This window comes from Macrotis lagotis, chromosome 4 (genome assembly GCF_037893015.1).
Source record: "Macrotis lagotis isolate mMagLag1 chromosome 4, bilby.v1.9.chrom.fasta, whole genome shotgun sequence".
NCBI lineage: Eukaryota > Metazoa > Chordata > Mammalia > Peramelemorphia > Peramelidae > Macrotis > Macrotis lagotis.
In genome coordinates, this window is record NC_133661.1 from 230,242,713 (window position 1) to 230,257,556 (window position 14,844).

The following is a 14,844-nucleotide window of genomic DNA, read 5'->3' on the forward strand; positions in this document are numbered from 1 at the left end:
CATATCATTGCAATAGCTCATTGTAATAAAAAAAATCTTATTATGTGAAATATCTTGGCCTATTCCCCCTCTCCTTTTTCTGTCTCCCATTACATTTCCCCTTTTCCTATTGACTCCATTTTTACACCATATTTTATCTTCGAATTCAGCTTTCTCCTGTGCTTCAACTATACAAGCTCCCTCTACCTGCTCTATTAACTGAGAAGGTTCATATGAGTATTATCAGTGTCATTTTTCTATGCAGGAATACATGCAGTTCATCCTCATTAAGTCCCTCATATTTCCCCCCTCTCCTCCAATCTCCATGCTTCACCTGAATCCTGTATCTGAAGATCAAACCTTTTGTTCAGCTCTGGCCATTCCAACAGGAACATTTGAAATTCCCCTCATTCATTGAAAGTCCATCTTTTTCCCTGGAAGAGGACATTCAGCCTTGCTGGGTAGTTCATTCTTGGCTGCATTCTAAGCTCTTTTGCCTTCCGGTATATTATATTCCAAGCCCTACGAGCTTCCAATGTAGTTGCTGTTAAGTCCTGTGAGATCCTGACTGCAGCTCCACGATATTTGAACTGTGTCCTGGCTGCTTGTAATATTTTCTCTTTGACTTGGGAGTTCTGGAACTTGGCTATAATATTCCTAGGGGTTGGTTTTTTGGGATCTCTTTCTCAGGGGGATCGGTGGATTCTCTCCATTTCTATTTTGCCCTCTGCTGCTAGAATATCAGGGCAATTTTCCTGTAGTAATTCTTTGAAAATGATGTCAAGGCTTTTTTCCTGATCATGACTTTCAGGTATTCCAATAATTTTTAAATTATCTTTCCTAGGGGCGGCTAGGTGGCATAGTGGATAGAACACCGGCTCTGGAGTCAGGAGTACCTAAGTTCAAATCCGGCCTCAGACACTTAATAATTACCTAGCTGTGTGGCCTTGGGCAAGCCACTTAACCCCATTGCCATGCAAAAACTAAAAAAAAAAAAATAATAATAATTACCTAGCTGTGTGGCCTTGGGCAAGCCACTTAACCCCGTTTGTCTTGCAAAAAACTAAAAAAAATATTGTCTTTCCTAAGTCTGTTTTCCATATCAGTTGTTTTTTTTCAGTGAGATATTTCACATTTTCTTCTAATTTTTTCATTTTTTTGTTTTTGAAGTATGGATTCCGGATTTCTGGTAAATTCATCACTCTCCCTGAATTCTATTCTTTGTCTGAAGGATTTGTTCTCCTCAGAGAGTTTTCTTATCTCTTTTTCCATCTGGCCAATTTTGTTTTTTAAGGCATTCTTCTTCTCAATAACTTTTTGAACTGTTTTATCCATTTGACCTAAGCTGGTTTTTAGCATGCTATTTCCTTCAGCATTTTTTTGGATTTCCTTGCCTAGGCTGCTGACTTCATTTTTATGTTTTTCCTGCATCTCCTTTCTTTTCCCAGTTTTTCTTCTAACTCCCTCATTTTATTTTCGAAGTCTTTTTTGAGCTCTGTCATAGCCTGGGCCCAATTTCTGTTTTTCTTGGAGTCTTTAGATGCAGGAGCTTGTGCTTCCTCATCTTCAGACTGAGTGGTTTGATCCTTCTTGGGCTCATATGCAAAATATTTCTCAATGGTCTTCCTCTTATTTCTCTGCTTGCTCATTTTCCCAGCTTGATCCTGGTTTTGGGGTGCTTCCTGAGCTTTTGGGACACTCCCACAAGGGTCTCAGTGTGTGAGGCTCTGTCTTCCCTCCTGGTCTGTGAATGACCATAAGCACCTCCCCCTGACACGGGGCTGAGGTTGGGGGGGCCCTGCTGTTCTATGGAGGGACCTAGACTGCAATCAGGATCTGAATGTGGTCAGAGCCCCAGAGTCCTGTTCCAGGGGCAGAGGACAGAGCTCTGCAGTCTCTCTTCACTCCCCTCCCTCAGCTCAATGGGCTCATGCTCTGGGGGCTCCTGCTTACAGGCTCTGCCTGCTTCTGTTTCCTGATCTGTGCTGCTGAAAGACCAAGCTGCTCTCTGTGTGCCCTGAGGGCTGGGCTCCAAGTGCTCACTCTGACAGAGGTCCCCCACTGTTCCCCCCACTTTGTGCCCGGTGCTTCTCGGGGTGGAGCTCAGGGGACTCCCCCGCTGCTGTGAGCCATGACTCCCAGTGCCCTGGGGCTGCCTCTGGGAGGTTGAAGTTCTTTCACTCTGGTGGGCCGCCCCTCTGACCCTGGGGAGCAGAGCCTTTCTGCTCTTTTCCAGGTTACCTTGAGTAGGAGAACTGCCTCACTGGGTCCCTTTGTGGGTTCTGTCTCTCGAAAGTTTAGTTAGAGTCCTTAGTTTCAAGTTTCATCAGAGAGCGCCTAAGACTGGATCACTTCTTGTCGCCATCTTGGCACCGCCCCTCCTTGAGAGATGATTTTCAACATTCATTTTTGTAAAGATTTCTCCCTCCTGCCCTTCTGTTCCCCCATCCTAAGATAGCAAGAAATCTAATGTAGATTATCAATATACAATTTTGTTACACATATTTCTATTTTAGTCATGCTGTGAAAGAAGAGTAGAACAAAAGAAAAAGACTCAATAAGGAAAAAACAAAAAAAACATTTAAAAAGTTGAAAATAGGATGCTTTGATCTGCATTCAGATTCCGTAATTCTTTTTCTGTATGTGGTTGACATTTTCCATCTCAGGTCTCTTAGAATTGTCTTTGATTGCTGTATTACAGAAGAGCTAAGGCTGTTGATCATTGCACCATGTTGATGTTGAAGTGTTCAATGTTCTTCTGGTTCTGCTCACTTCACTCAACATCAGTTCATATAAGTCTAAGTTTTCCTGAAATTGGCCTGCTAAACATTTCTTATTATGTTCATATACTACAACTTGTTCAGTTACTCTCAGTTGATGAATATTCCGACAATTTACAATTCTTTGCTATCACCAAAAGAGCTATGTGTGGATCCCCTTTTTTGTACATGTGGATCCCCTTTTTGTACATATGGATCTTTCCCCCTTTTTGCAATCTCTTTGAGATACAGATCTAGTAATGGTATTGCTGGATCAAAGGGTTTGCGCAGTTTTATAACCCTTTGGGCGAAGTTCCAAGTTGTCTCCAGAATGGTTGGATCATATACTTCTGATGGAATTAAATGCTGCCTTCTTAGATGTGGATGAACTATCTTGCTGTTAAATCCTGTGGAATTCTCATTTTTCATTTAGCAGCTTTTATATTTTCCCCATCTTTTTCATCAAACCAATCTTGATGTTTGAGTGTTCTTAGATGAGCAAATGCAGTCCTGTAAACCAAATCTCTGAACCAAATCTGCTTTTCTTCTTTCTTATTGCCAATTGTGTATTGGCTCCACTTTTCCTGCAAGTTTAGCAACAAGCTGTTCCTGCTCAGAAAAGCTCTCCAGTCTCCTGGTAATCATTTTGCTTTGGGTCTGCTGTTTTGGTAGAATGTGACTATTTAGCTTAGAGAGGATATGTCTATGATCTTATCTATACAGAACTCTATTGCCTTTGTCTGTTTCTACTTCTTATAATCACATAATCTGTTAAATGCAAGTGTTTGCTGTGAGGGTGCATCCACAAAGTTTTATTGTATTTAGGTAAACAGAAGACAGTGTTGATGTTAAGGTCATGAGATACACAAGTCTTCAGTAGTAAGTGACCATTGCTGTTGTTTCCAATACCAGTCTTCCTAAGGACTCCTTGCCATGTCCAGTAGTCTGAGCCTACTCTAGCATTAAAAAGCCTACTCTAGCATTAAAATTGCTCAGAATTATAATCTTATCCTCTTTTGGCACATTGATAAGGGTCTTTTCATTTACTTTTTCTTTGACCTCATGAGACTGTCATTTACTCCTTTGGCATCCAAGTTGGTAGACTAGAGTTTAATTGCAAGACCTACACCAGCTTTGTGGCACTCCCCTTTACTGCAAGCAGTTCCAAGTTCAGTAAGCTGACCATCATTTCCATTTTTGTTTCACTCGATGTTGCTATTTGGATGTGATAACTTGCTGAATTCTCTCACATGAGCTGTTTATCTTTCAGTCTCCTGATTTTTAGGATTTTAAATGTGTGTATTCAGTGTCCTGATAGTGAGTGGAATCATCTTTGAAGAAGTTTTTATGCAATTTTTGTGTCTCAGCCTCAGGGTGGGCCTACTGCCTGTTGGAGTAATCAGGCCAGAGTTGAGTAAGCTGACAATTTTTGGCCCCTTCCTCTCACAAGGACTTGAGCAATGTGATCCTTAAAAGACTGCTCAGACACCCAGAGATCGGCCAAATCCTGCTTTGCTGCTCCACCAGTGTGCAGGGTTGTGACTGCAGCTCCTAGGGTATCCACACCAGCTGCTTTATCACTTGCCTATTGACACAGGACTTTAAGATAGGAATGGTAAAACGTGTTAATTGGATTTAAGCTGAGTTGCATGGACATCACACTTCAGAGTCAAGACAGTCAACAATATTGGTGATGGCTTGAGATGCTTAACCTTTTCTGTTAAGCTTTAAGTACTCCACAGCACCTACTTCAGATCAATAAACCTTGTGTATAGACCTCTGCATTGCCCCTGGTATTTCTCCTGGAGTTGTTGGGTATCAAATAACTATATTATCTTGGTTCCTTGGCCCTTTCTGAAGCTACACTGACTCTCAGGTAGATGACCATCTTCTGGGTGAAGGATTTGCTTGGAAAGGACTCTCTGACCAGAATCTCAACTGCAAGTAATAGTAATAGTAATGACATATGCATATCTATGCATTCATTCTTCTACATACACACACACACACACACACTCAATATAGTAATCATTTAATGATATTTTGGTGAGTTTATACCAATTTATTACCAACATTAAACTTGAGGCTAAGAGTTAAATAGACCCAACCAAATTCTTAAAATGTTTCTGTCTTTTTTGAAGCAATCAGCACATTTCCTAAATGTTTTTTTTTCAATAAATTCAGATTAGTAAGTGCTTATCAAATAACTTCAGGAATACAAAAAAGAAAAAGACAGTTCCTGTCCTTAAAGAGTTAACAATCCAATGGAGTACACAAAAGGGGACTGAAAAAAGGAGGGATCTCTAAGGGTTGTACCCAGTAAGGGGCATGGACATTTTGTTCCATGTATTGAAAACCAAATAGAGCCAGTGAAGGAGAGTAGAATGTTGCCTGGAAAATTCTGAGCCTTCTGTGAAGGAAGCTTTGGCAGGGGGGCCAGGGCAGAGTTTCATTTGCCCACTCTCAACTTCAGAGTGGGGAGGCAGCTGAAGGAGTTGCAAAGGTATTAGGCAGAAAAAGACTGCATTTTGAGGAATATTGTTCGAAAAGAACATTACTTTTGATGTTGATTAGACTTGATCTATTAACTTAGCCTTTTACACTTTGATTATTTCTTTTAGGCTTGCCATGGTCATTTCCTGGTTGGTTGGGTGAAGGTGAAAACTGGCCCTATGTCAACCTCCAAAATACTGCTATGTATATTATATCTTGGATATGGGGTGCTAAGAGACATCATAATTTGGATATCGATTATATTGGGGTAATATATTTAAAGTATCTTTGATTTTTTTTTTTTACCTCACATGTTTAATTAATATTTATCTTTAGACCCTATTCACATTGAGTGTTGTAACTGAACCTCCTTGTTATCAGGCTATTTTTTTTCCGTTGGTAGTTGATAGTGATATAAGTTGCCCTTGTTTTATGGAAATGCCATCCAGTTTCCTCTTTGTTTTTGCCTAACAGTCAGTCAGTCAGAAGTGGACTTGGGAACAGCCAGTTTTCTTTTTACCACTAAGTAACTATGGGATGTTGGACAAGTCATTTAGTCCTGATGCTCTTCTTTTTAAAAGGTGGGGGGGAGCATGGATTAATTTGCTAGGGTGCCTGTAAAATTCTGTGATTGTTTAATCATAATTATAATGGATTTTGTTCATATTCCTTGTTCCTGTCCTTTCCATGGCCATTAAATGAATGATTTTTTTATTTGGCTCATTAATACATTCTTTTGGTGCACATTTAGCAGGTTGCTCTATAGTTTTCAGACTAATTCTGATCTGTACTTCAGAATGTAGACCTGTGATCAATTTTCTTAAACTATTGTCTTGGAAATTTTCTTTTGGTTTCCTCCCCTTTTCCCTTTCCCCTACCCCCTTGCCAGTTTCTAGTAAATCATGCAATATATGTTTAATTCCTTCAAAGCAAAGTTTTTTTTTTTAAAGTCCCCTTATCAACCATAAATGTATGAATTCCATAAGGAGGTGACAGTAAAATAATTTGAAGTATGGGAAGGGGATGCTATTTATTAGGGCTCTTGTTTTATTTTTAAACTTTTATATTTCAACCTTATTTAAATTTTTTTTTCTATTGTAGATTTGGAATGAGAGAGCATTTGACAGTCAATATATAAAGGTTTGTAGCACCTTGAAAGACTTTATTTCCATACTCTTAATAGCAAAAAAAAATTTTTGTTCCATTTTAATTTAAGCTGTGACAATATGAAAACATTTGTTTCTTATAACATTGCATAAGACCTCCTTTCCTCTTGGTGTTTTAGCATTTGTTTCATGCCATAGTAATAAATGAACTTCAAAGATGACAAAATAATTTTTCATTCTTTTTGGTTTAGGTATAGTTCAGCAAAGAAATTTTTTTTTTAAAAAGTAGGAATAATTTTTTTTCCTGGGGGAAGCAGAGATAGAACAAAAGGATAGTCTAGATTTTAGTATAAGGAGCTTCCTGTGAGGAAACTTTCTTTATCTATGCAAACTGGCTTATAGTTTTCAACTTATGATCTTAGGGTGTTGCCTGGGGACACAGAGATTTAATGATTTGTCCTGGGCTACATGGCAGGAATGAATTCAGGTCTCTGATTGATTAGTTCTCACTAACCCTTCCTCAGAGGAATGATTTCCTTTTTTAAAAATCATCCTCAGTATTGAGTTTTTGAACACTTAAGTGTTTGTTTACAGGGAATATTTGAGCAATTCTTATTTATAGTGAAAGACTGATAATGATTAGCTACCTATCTGGCAAAGATGAAAACTTTGAAAAGATGAAAAATTCAGCATCTAGTCTAACTTTAAAATAACAAAGGAAAAAGATGTGAGTTGGAATTTTATTGAGACATTTCTCAAATTTTAAATTAAATTACTTTTATTTATTGCTATTACCCAAGAAATAGCAGTTTATTTTTTGTCTTACAGTTTTTTATTTACTAACTGGGTTCATAAATATGTGACTAAATTATTATATTTTCCAGTTTGAATTGAGGAAGCAGAAACTTGGTTTTAAAAATCTGATTTAGGGGAGGCTAGGTGGTGTAGTGGATAAAGCACCAGCCCTGGAGTTAGGAGTACCTGGGTTCAAATCTGGTCTCAGACACTTAATAATTACTTAGCTGTGTAGCCTTGGGCAAGCCACTTAACCCTGTTTGCCTTGCAAAAACCTAAAAAAAAAAAATTCTGGTTTAGAACTAATACTAGAGCCTTATTAACATGAAGTTAGGAAACCTTGAAAAAAAATCCTGAAATATCTCTACTGAGCATAAAATTTAAAATTTGGATTTTTTTTCCCTCCTATCCAACATTTCAGACTTAATTTATATAATCATTTTGTTTATCTTTGCAGTTTTTAGCATGTTAATTTGTCTTATGCTTCTTTTTGTGATCAATTCATAGATACTATTATGGATACTAATATTATTTTTATAATTTGAAAATATTTTTTGGTTTACAGTTTAGGATAAAGTATGCTATAGTTATTTTTATTATGTTTCCCTCTAATAATAACAACAGTAAAGAAAACTGGCATTTACATAGTTCTTTGAGGTTTATAGAGTACTTTACAAATATTTTCTCATTTTTTCTAAAAGCAAACCTGAGAGGTGTGATTATTATCTCCATTTTACAGATAAGGAAACTGAAGCAGACAGTGATTAAATGACTAACCCAGGATCATGCAACTAAAAAGTGTTGAGGTGGAATTTGAACTCAGGTCTTCCTCACTTCAAGCCCAACATTCTATTGACTGCCATGTAGATTAAAAAGTATTTCCTTTCTTGTAGTTTTCTAGAGAGTCATGGATCAGATTTAAACAGTATCAGGCATAGATTAAATTGATATGTACCATTTGTAGGGAGTCCTCACATCAATAAAATTATGAGTCATATTGTAATTAATGAAGTCCCATTACTAACTTGATAATAGTGATCCAAATAAGTTGAAGCAGGTTGGTGTAGTAAATAGAATATTGGACAGGAAGTTCTAATCTTTCTTTAGACATTTAGGAGTTAAAATGACCCTGGACAAGTCCATGTCACTTCTCTGGGTCTTAGTTACTGATCCTCTAAAATGAATGAGATGACCTTTAAGGCCTTCCATCTCTAAATATTTATAATTCTTATACAAGATGAAATGGAAAATGGCACTGTGGATAGATAATTGACCTCAATTCTAGGAAGGATTGAATTCAAATCCTTATTCTGTTTCAGTGTTTTAGGAAGCTAGGACTAAATTGCAGAGTGGATTTTATAATCCTGATTCTGGTTCATTGTTACTTAAACTTTATTTTCTGTTTTCCTAAAATATGGTGTCCAAGTTTTTTGTTTGATCATGGTCTTCAGAGATTCTGATGATTGTTAAATTAACTTTTCCAGTTCAATTTCAGTTTCCTATTTTTTACAGTCTTGACTTTGTTGTTTTATGTAATCATAGAATCCTGTTTGTTTCATTTTATTTTTTCAGGGAGTCTACTACTTGAGTAAAATTTTGTTTTAAGCCTTCTCTTCTAAGCCAATATCCTTTCAGGTTTTTTTCTACTGAGCTACCCATTTCATTTCTAATTTCATGCCTCCCACATGCATGCTCCTCTCCTGTCTCCACAAACGCTTTTACTTGAGCTCCCATTGGCTTTCTTCTCATGGATTCACTTTTCAGATCTTTAGACTGCTTGCTTGAGTTTGAGAGTTGATACTACCTTCCCTAGTAAAACTAATCTCTGCCAACTTTGTTTTATGTAGCTGGATAGAGGAAGTTATTTCTTTTTCTCTTTGGTTGTCTTTAACATTCATCTTTCTTTGATTTCATGTATTTTCTGGGGTTTATAGGGAAGAGTTGGGCTTCTCTGTAACCTTTCATGTCACCATATTTAGCTACAAATGTTAGATCAATTCTTACCTATAATCCTTAAATATCTTATCAAAGTCCTAGTCAAGTTCCATTTCCTTCATAAAGATTTCTGTAGCTACTTTATGCAGATTTCTTTTTCCAAGTACTATAAAACATAGCCATTTAGCAGGATTACATAATTCATCTGTAAATTTATTATTGTGTTCATATTGAAAGCTCTTAGCACATGCCTAGCACACGTGAAGAGTTATATAAATATTGTTGTTGACCAGTCATTTCAGTTTGTCTAACTCTTCATGACTCCATTTAGGGTTTTCTTGTGAAGTCACTAGAGTATTTGCTATTTCCTTCTCCAGCTCAATTTATAAATGCAGAGACTGAGACAAACGGGACTAAAGTGACTTGTCCAGGGCCACATAGCTAATAAATGTCTGAGATTTCAACTCATGAAGATAAGTCTTTCTGACTCAGGGTCTCATACTTAAGCCCCTTTACTACCTAGCTGCCATATAAATACTGACTCTTACCAATTAATAATACATTATGAAATATAATCAATTATTAATTAAATCATTAATAATTATTAGTTAGCATTTATTATTAATGTGCTAGTTTTTCCCCCTAAAGTTGAAAATAGAGATAACACTTTTTACTTTGTATCCCTGCCAAATCCTTAACAATCACTTATGTATATGTCACTATTCCTTTTTTCTCATTTTTTTCAGTTACATGTGAAAAGTTTCGATTTTTAGGTTTTTTTTTTTTTTTTTTGCAAGGCAGATGGGGTTAAGTGGCTTGCTCAAGGCCACACAGCTGGGTAATTATTAAGTGTCTGAGACCAGATTTGAACCCAGGTACTCTTGACTTCAGGGCCGGTGCTTTATCCACTGTGTCACCTAGCCGCCCCGTGAAAAGTTTTTAAAAACTTCAAGTTCTAAATTCCCTTCCTCTCCTCCTCTTTCCTTTAGAAGGCAAGCAATTTGATATAGGTTATACCTATCACTATTCTTGATTGCCAATATAATTTAATTTACTATTAATATCTATTATTGCCCTATCTATAAATTGATGTTACTCTTTTCCTCTTTTTTGATAACAGTCTTACTTTTCATATTTAGAATAGTGCATAATTATTTTTCTCCTAAGAATATTAATGTTTTTAGACTAATCTTTTTCACCTTTGGACATTTTTTAGGTTAATTGTAAATTAATTACCTTAATTATCCTTTAACTTAATGTTACATTGAGGCTTAAAATTAAAATTTCATCTAGAAACCTATGCACATAAATGAGATGCTTAAAATATCTTTTCCTTTTCCATCCCTTAATTCTGCCTTGAACCATCTCTTATAATTAAATAATAATAATAATAATAATAATAATAATAGAGATGGGAAAAATAAATTCAGCATAACTATTTATCACAACAATCTAAAATCTGGCAATCTGTGCCACATTGCACATCTGTAGTCCTACACCTTTATATTAAAAGGAAGATACATTTTCCCTAACTTTTAGTCAAGCTTGAAAATTTTAATTTCTCAATGTTCAATTGTGGTTTTGTTTTTATTCCTTTGTTGTAATCACTGTGCATATTGTTCAACTAATTTTTCTTTGTTTTTCATATCTATGTCTTCCCATAAATTCTTCATATTCATTACTTATTATTATAATATAGTAATATTCTATTACATTCATGAATTTCAGTTTGTTTAGCCATTCATTGGATAATGAATATCTGCTTATTTTTTTTTCCTTAAAGTTATTTGCTACTCCTAGGAATGATGCTATAAAAATTTTTGAATGTATAGGACTTTTTCCCCAGTCTTTGACATCCTTTGGATATATTACTTAATTGGTAGGATCTTTAAACTGAGAATTTTGGAATTTTTAGTCTGTTACATTAGGCTGTTATTCTTTTTAAAAAACTTAATAAATCATTATTTCTGAGAGTTACTTCACAAAATTGAAAATCTGTTTACAATTTTTGCTTTCTCTTTTGTTGTATGCGTGGTTTTTTTCTTCCTAAAGGTATTAAGAAAAACACTTGATCAAAGTGGCCTGGAAAGAGTGAAGATCATAGCCAGTGATTTCCTTTGGCGACCCATTTCCCTGGCTATGTTAAAGGATCCTGAACTCATGGAGGCTGTTCATATTATTGGGTAGGAAATACTTGAGACTATTTTCTATGATTGCCCTATATAGTTTAAGTTTATTTTTCTTTTCCTCATTAGACTTTTCTTCATAAAGATTTCCTTATCTTTCCAAAGTCACTCTTACCTGTTTCCTTTAATTAAATATGCCTTTGATAAGATATCTGCACCAGTTAAATTGGTGCTTTTTATTTCAATATATTAGTATTATTATTAGCTCTTTCTATCATAGCATAAATAAAAAAGTTTTTGAGAATTTGTAAATCCATGAAAGTAGAAAATCCATTAAAATTGAACCAGATCTGTATTAAGGTATATGGCAGAGGTTCACTATTAGGTATATGGTTGTTATTTGGTGAAATTACCTTCCCTTAAAGTGCATACCTTAAGACAGTCTAGATTTACAATTTTGCCTTGATTCGCTTTCTTTTTTTTTAAATCCTAGCTCTTATTCACTTTTCTGTTTTTTCCTTATCATTTAGTGACTAGCACTCAGTAGATGCTTTTTAATTTTATTTTTATTTTTTATTTTTAGGTTTTTTTTTTTCAAGGCAATGGGGTTAAGTGGCTTGGCCAAGGCCACACAGTTAGGTAATTATTAAGTGTCCGAGGTCGGATTTGAACTCAGGTACTTCTGACTCCAGGGCCGGTGCTCAATCCACTGCCACCTAGTCACCCCCCTCAGTAGATACTTAATAAACAGTTGTTGAATGACAATTGATTGGCAAACAGGAAAGCTTCAACATTTATTAAATACTTGCTATGTATTAGAAAACTATATCTTTTTTGGGGAAGATATGAAAATTGAAAATACTTGGTCCCTACCTCTATCAGTCTAAATCAATAAGCAAGCTTTGTTTACCTGGTTACCAGACTAAGTGCCAGGGATACAAAGACAGAAATGGAATATTCTCTGCCCTAAGGGACCTTTATTCTATTAGGAAAGTTAGAAAATTTACATAAACAAATGCAAGCTAAATGATCTTTTTTAAAGGGGAGAGTAGATGTTAATAACTGAATGGGACATTAAGAAAAGCTTTCCTATGAGAAAAATTATTTTTCTATTGTATTACCAATTATTAAATTAATACACAGGTTTTTTTTTAATTTTTTCATTTAAGGCCCAACCCCTATAAAATTCAGCTTCTTGAAGGACAGTGACTAATTAAAGAAAAATGTTAGTCCTCAAGTCATGTGGTCTTCAATCTTGAGCAGTACCCCACTTAGTTTCTTCTGCTTAGGGTATAAATAGAATCCTATTCTTAACCTGAAGAAAAGAGCCCCAATCCTTATATACCTCCATTAGGGTTTAAGGTGATCAGGCTTATGAAGGAGAAAACCAACCAGAGTGAGCTGGATGGAGATGGCTTCCCCTGTCCAGGTTGCTTCCCCTGTCCAGGTTGCTGGAGGTGTTCGAGTCTTATGATCAAGCTACATTCACAGCAAGAAGAACTGAAGATTGCTAGTCCATCTTCTCATTATGTTCACCAATCATGATGGATATTTGATTTTCAGTTGTCTAGGAAATGCTTTTTCAAGGATTATTTAAAACTTTCAGGCTCTCCTTATCTTTTATCTTTGGTTACTGAGACAAGCAACTGTCTGTCAATTTATTGATTATTAGCAAGCCTAATTAATAAAATGATTATTGTTTATCCAGAAACTCTGTCTTATAGGATTTTTTATTTGTCACAAATAGAAGATGCAGGAACAAAAAGCAGATGATTCTAAGGCAGAGGTGATGTGGGAGAGTGCTATAGAATTGGTGGAGAACCCAGTACTAAAGTGCAGAGATTGGAGATGGAGTATAGTGTGTGAAGGGACAGCAAAAAAAAAAATACAAGTTTGGCTGGACCTTTCAGTGTATTGAGGGGAATAGTGATGTTGGAAAGATAGGTTGATGCCAAGTTGTAAGAGACTTTAAAAGTTACACAGAAAAGAGTTTACATTTGATCCTAGAGTTAAGAGAGAGACTTTGTAGTTTATTGAGAAAGGGATAGACATGTTAGATCTAAACTGTTTGAGTGTCACTTTAGAAATTCTCTAGAGCAGAGATGTCAAACTTAAATCCAAAACAATATAGTTTATCTTAATTTGGGTTTTTTTTAAAGTCAGTATGCAGTTTAGAATCTGTTTCTATTTGAGTTTGATAACACAGCCCCCAGAGCCTAGATTGGAGAGAGGATTTTGAGGCAGGGATATCAATTATGAAACTGTTGTAATTGTCCAGGTAGGGAGTGATGAAGGCCTAAACTAAGGTGATATATGGGTGAGGAGAGAGAAAAGATTGGCTATAAGAGATAATGGCGGGGCAGCTAGGTGGCACAGTGAATAGAACACCAGCCTTGGAGTCAGGAGTACCTGGGTTCAACCTCAGACACTTAATAATTACCTAGCCGTGTGGCCTTGGGCAAGTCACTTAACCCCATTGCCTTGAAAAATCTAAAAAAAAAAAGATGATGGCAACAGTAGAAATGATATAAATGAAGGAGAATGAGGAGTTGGGTATAATAATCTTGATGTCATAAACTTTGGAAATTGAAAAAGGGTATGCTCTTGACAAAATTATGAAAGTTCTTAAGAGTTGTGAATTTGTCAGGCAAGATATTGTGCTCTGTTTAGTTATGTTGAGTTTGATGTGCCTAGACTATCCATTTAGAAATCTCTAAGAAACGATTGGAGATGTGTGTCTGGACATCAGAAGAGAATATATATATATATATATATATATATATATATATATATATATATATATATATACATACATATATATATGTATATATATATGTCTGCATAGAAATGATAACCATGGATACTGATGAGGTAGGTCATCAGGTAAATGCATAAAAAGAAAGAATAGAAGAAAGCACAAGTTTGAGTCCTAGTGTATGTTACATTTAGAGACTTGCTGAGGATAAATAGCTAGCAAAGGAGACCAAGGAGCAGTCAAACAGGTAGGAGGAGATTCCAGGGAAGTCGGTGTCACAAAAACCCAGAGAGGAGAGAATGTCCAGGAGAAGGTAGTCAATAGTGTTATGTTACAGAGAAATCAAGAAAGCTGAAGATTGGTTAAAAAAAAAGACCATTAGCTTTGACAGTAAACACTTCATTGGGGGAGGGAGAAGTTTCCGTTGAATCTTGGAAGCTAGACTCTAGAAGGTGAGAAGAAAAACAACAATGGGTATAGATAGCTACTTGATGAATAGTTTGGCTAAGAAGGGGAATAGAGAGATAGAGAGATAGTTGAAAAGAATGGTATGTCAAGTGAGGGTTTGTTCCAAGATGAGGATTCTTGGACATCTTTGGAGGCAGCAGAGAAGGAATTTGTTGCTAAAGACTACTTGAAGATTAGAGAAAGAGAGATGATTTTGTGGACTGTGCTGAAAAGCATGTAGTAGGGACTGGATTGGGCTAGATGGAGAGTGGTTGGCTTTTATGAGGTCCAGAATCACCTCTTCATCAGACTCTGTTAAGGGAGACATGATGGCAAAAACAATGTGAGATATAGAGAAGAAGAGTAAAGGAAGCTCATGATAAGTGGTTTCTGTTTTCTCAGTTGTGGAAGGGAAGCTTGAGAGAAGAGATGATTCAGAGCAGCCTCTG

The 14,844-nt window shown here is 36.0% G+C and overlaps 1 protein-coding gene across 2 annotated transcripts in view; it reads left to right on the plus strand.

Annotated features, from left to right (window-relative positions):
• The window catches only part of GALC (galactosylceramidase), a 77,246-nt gene that overhangs the window by 18,555 nt on the left and 43,847 nt on the right, over nucleotides 1-14,844 (plus strand). For both annotated transcript variants that reach the window (XM_074235584.1, XM_074235585.1), the window contains exons 5-7: nucleotides 5,360-5,499; nucleotides 6,333-6,371; nucleotides 11,120-11,250. In XM_074235584.1, coding sequence (XP_074091685.1) covers nucleotides 5,360-5,499; nucleotides 6,333-6,371; nucleotides 11,120-11,250 — 310 coding nt within the window. The remainder of the gene's footprint in view (nucleotides 1-5,359; nucleotides 5,500-6,332; nucleotides 6,372-11,119; nucleotides 11,251-14,844) is intronic.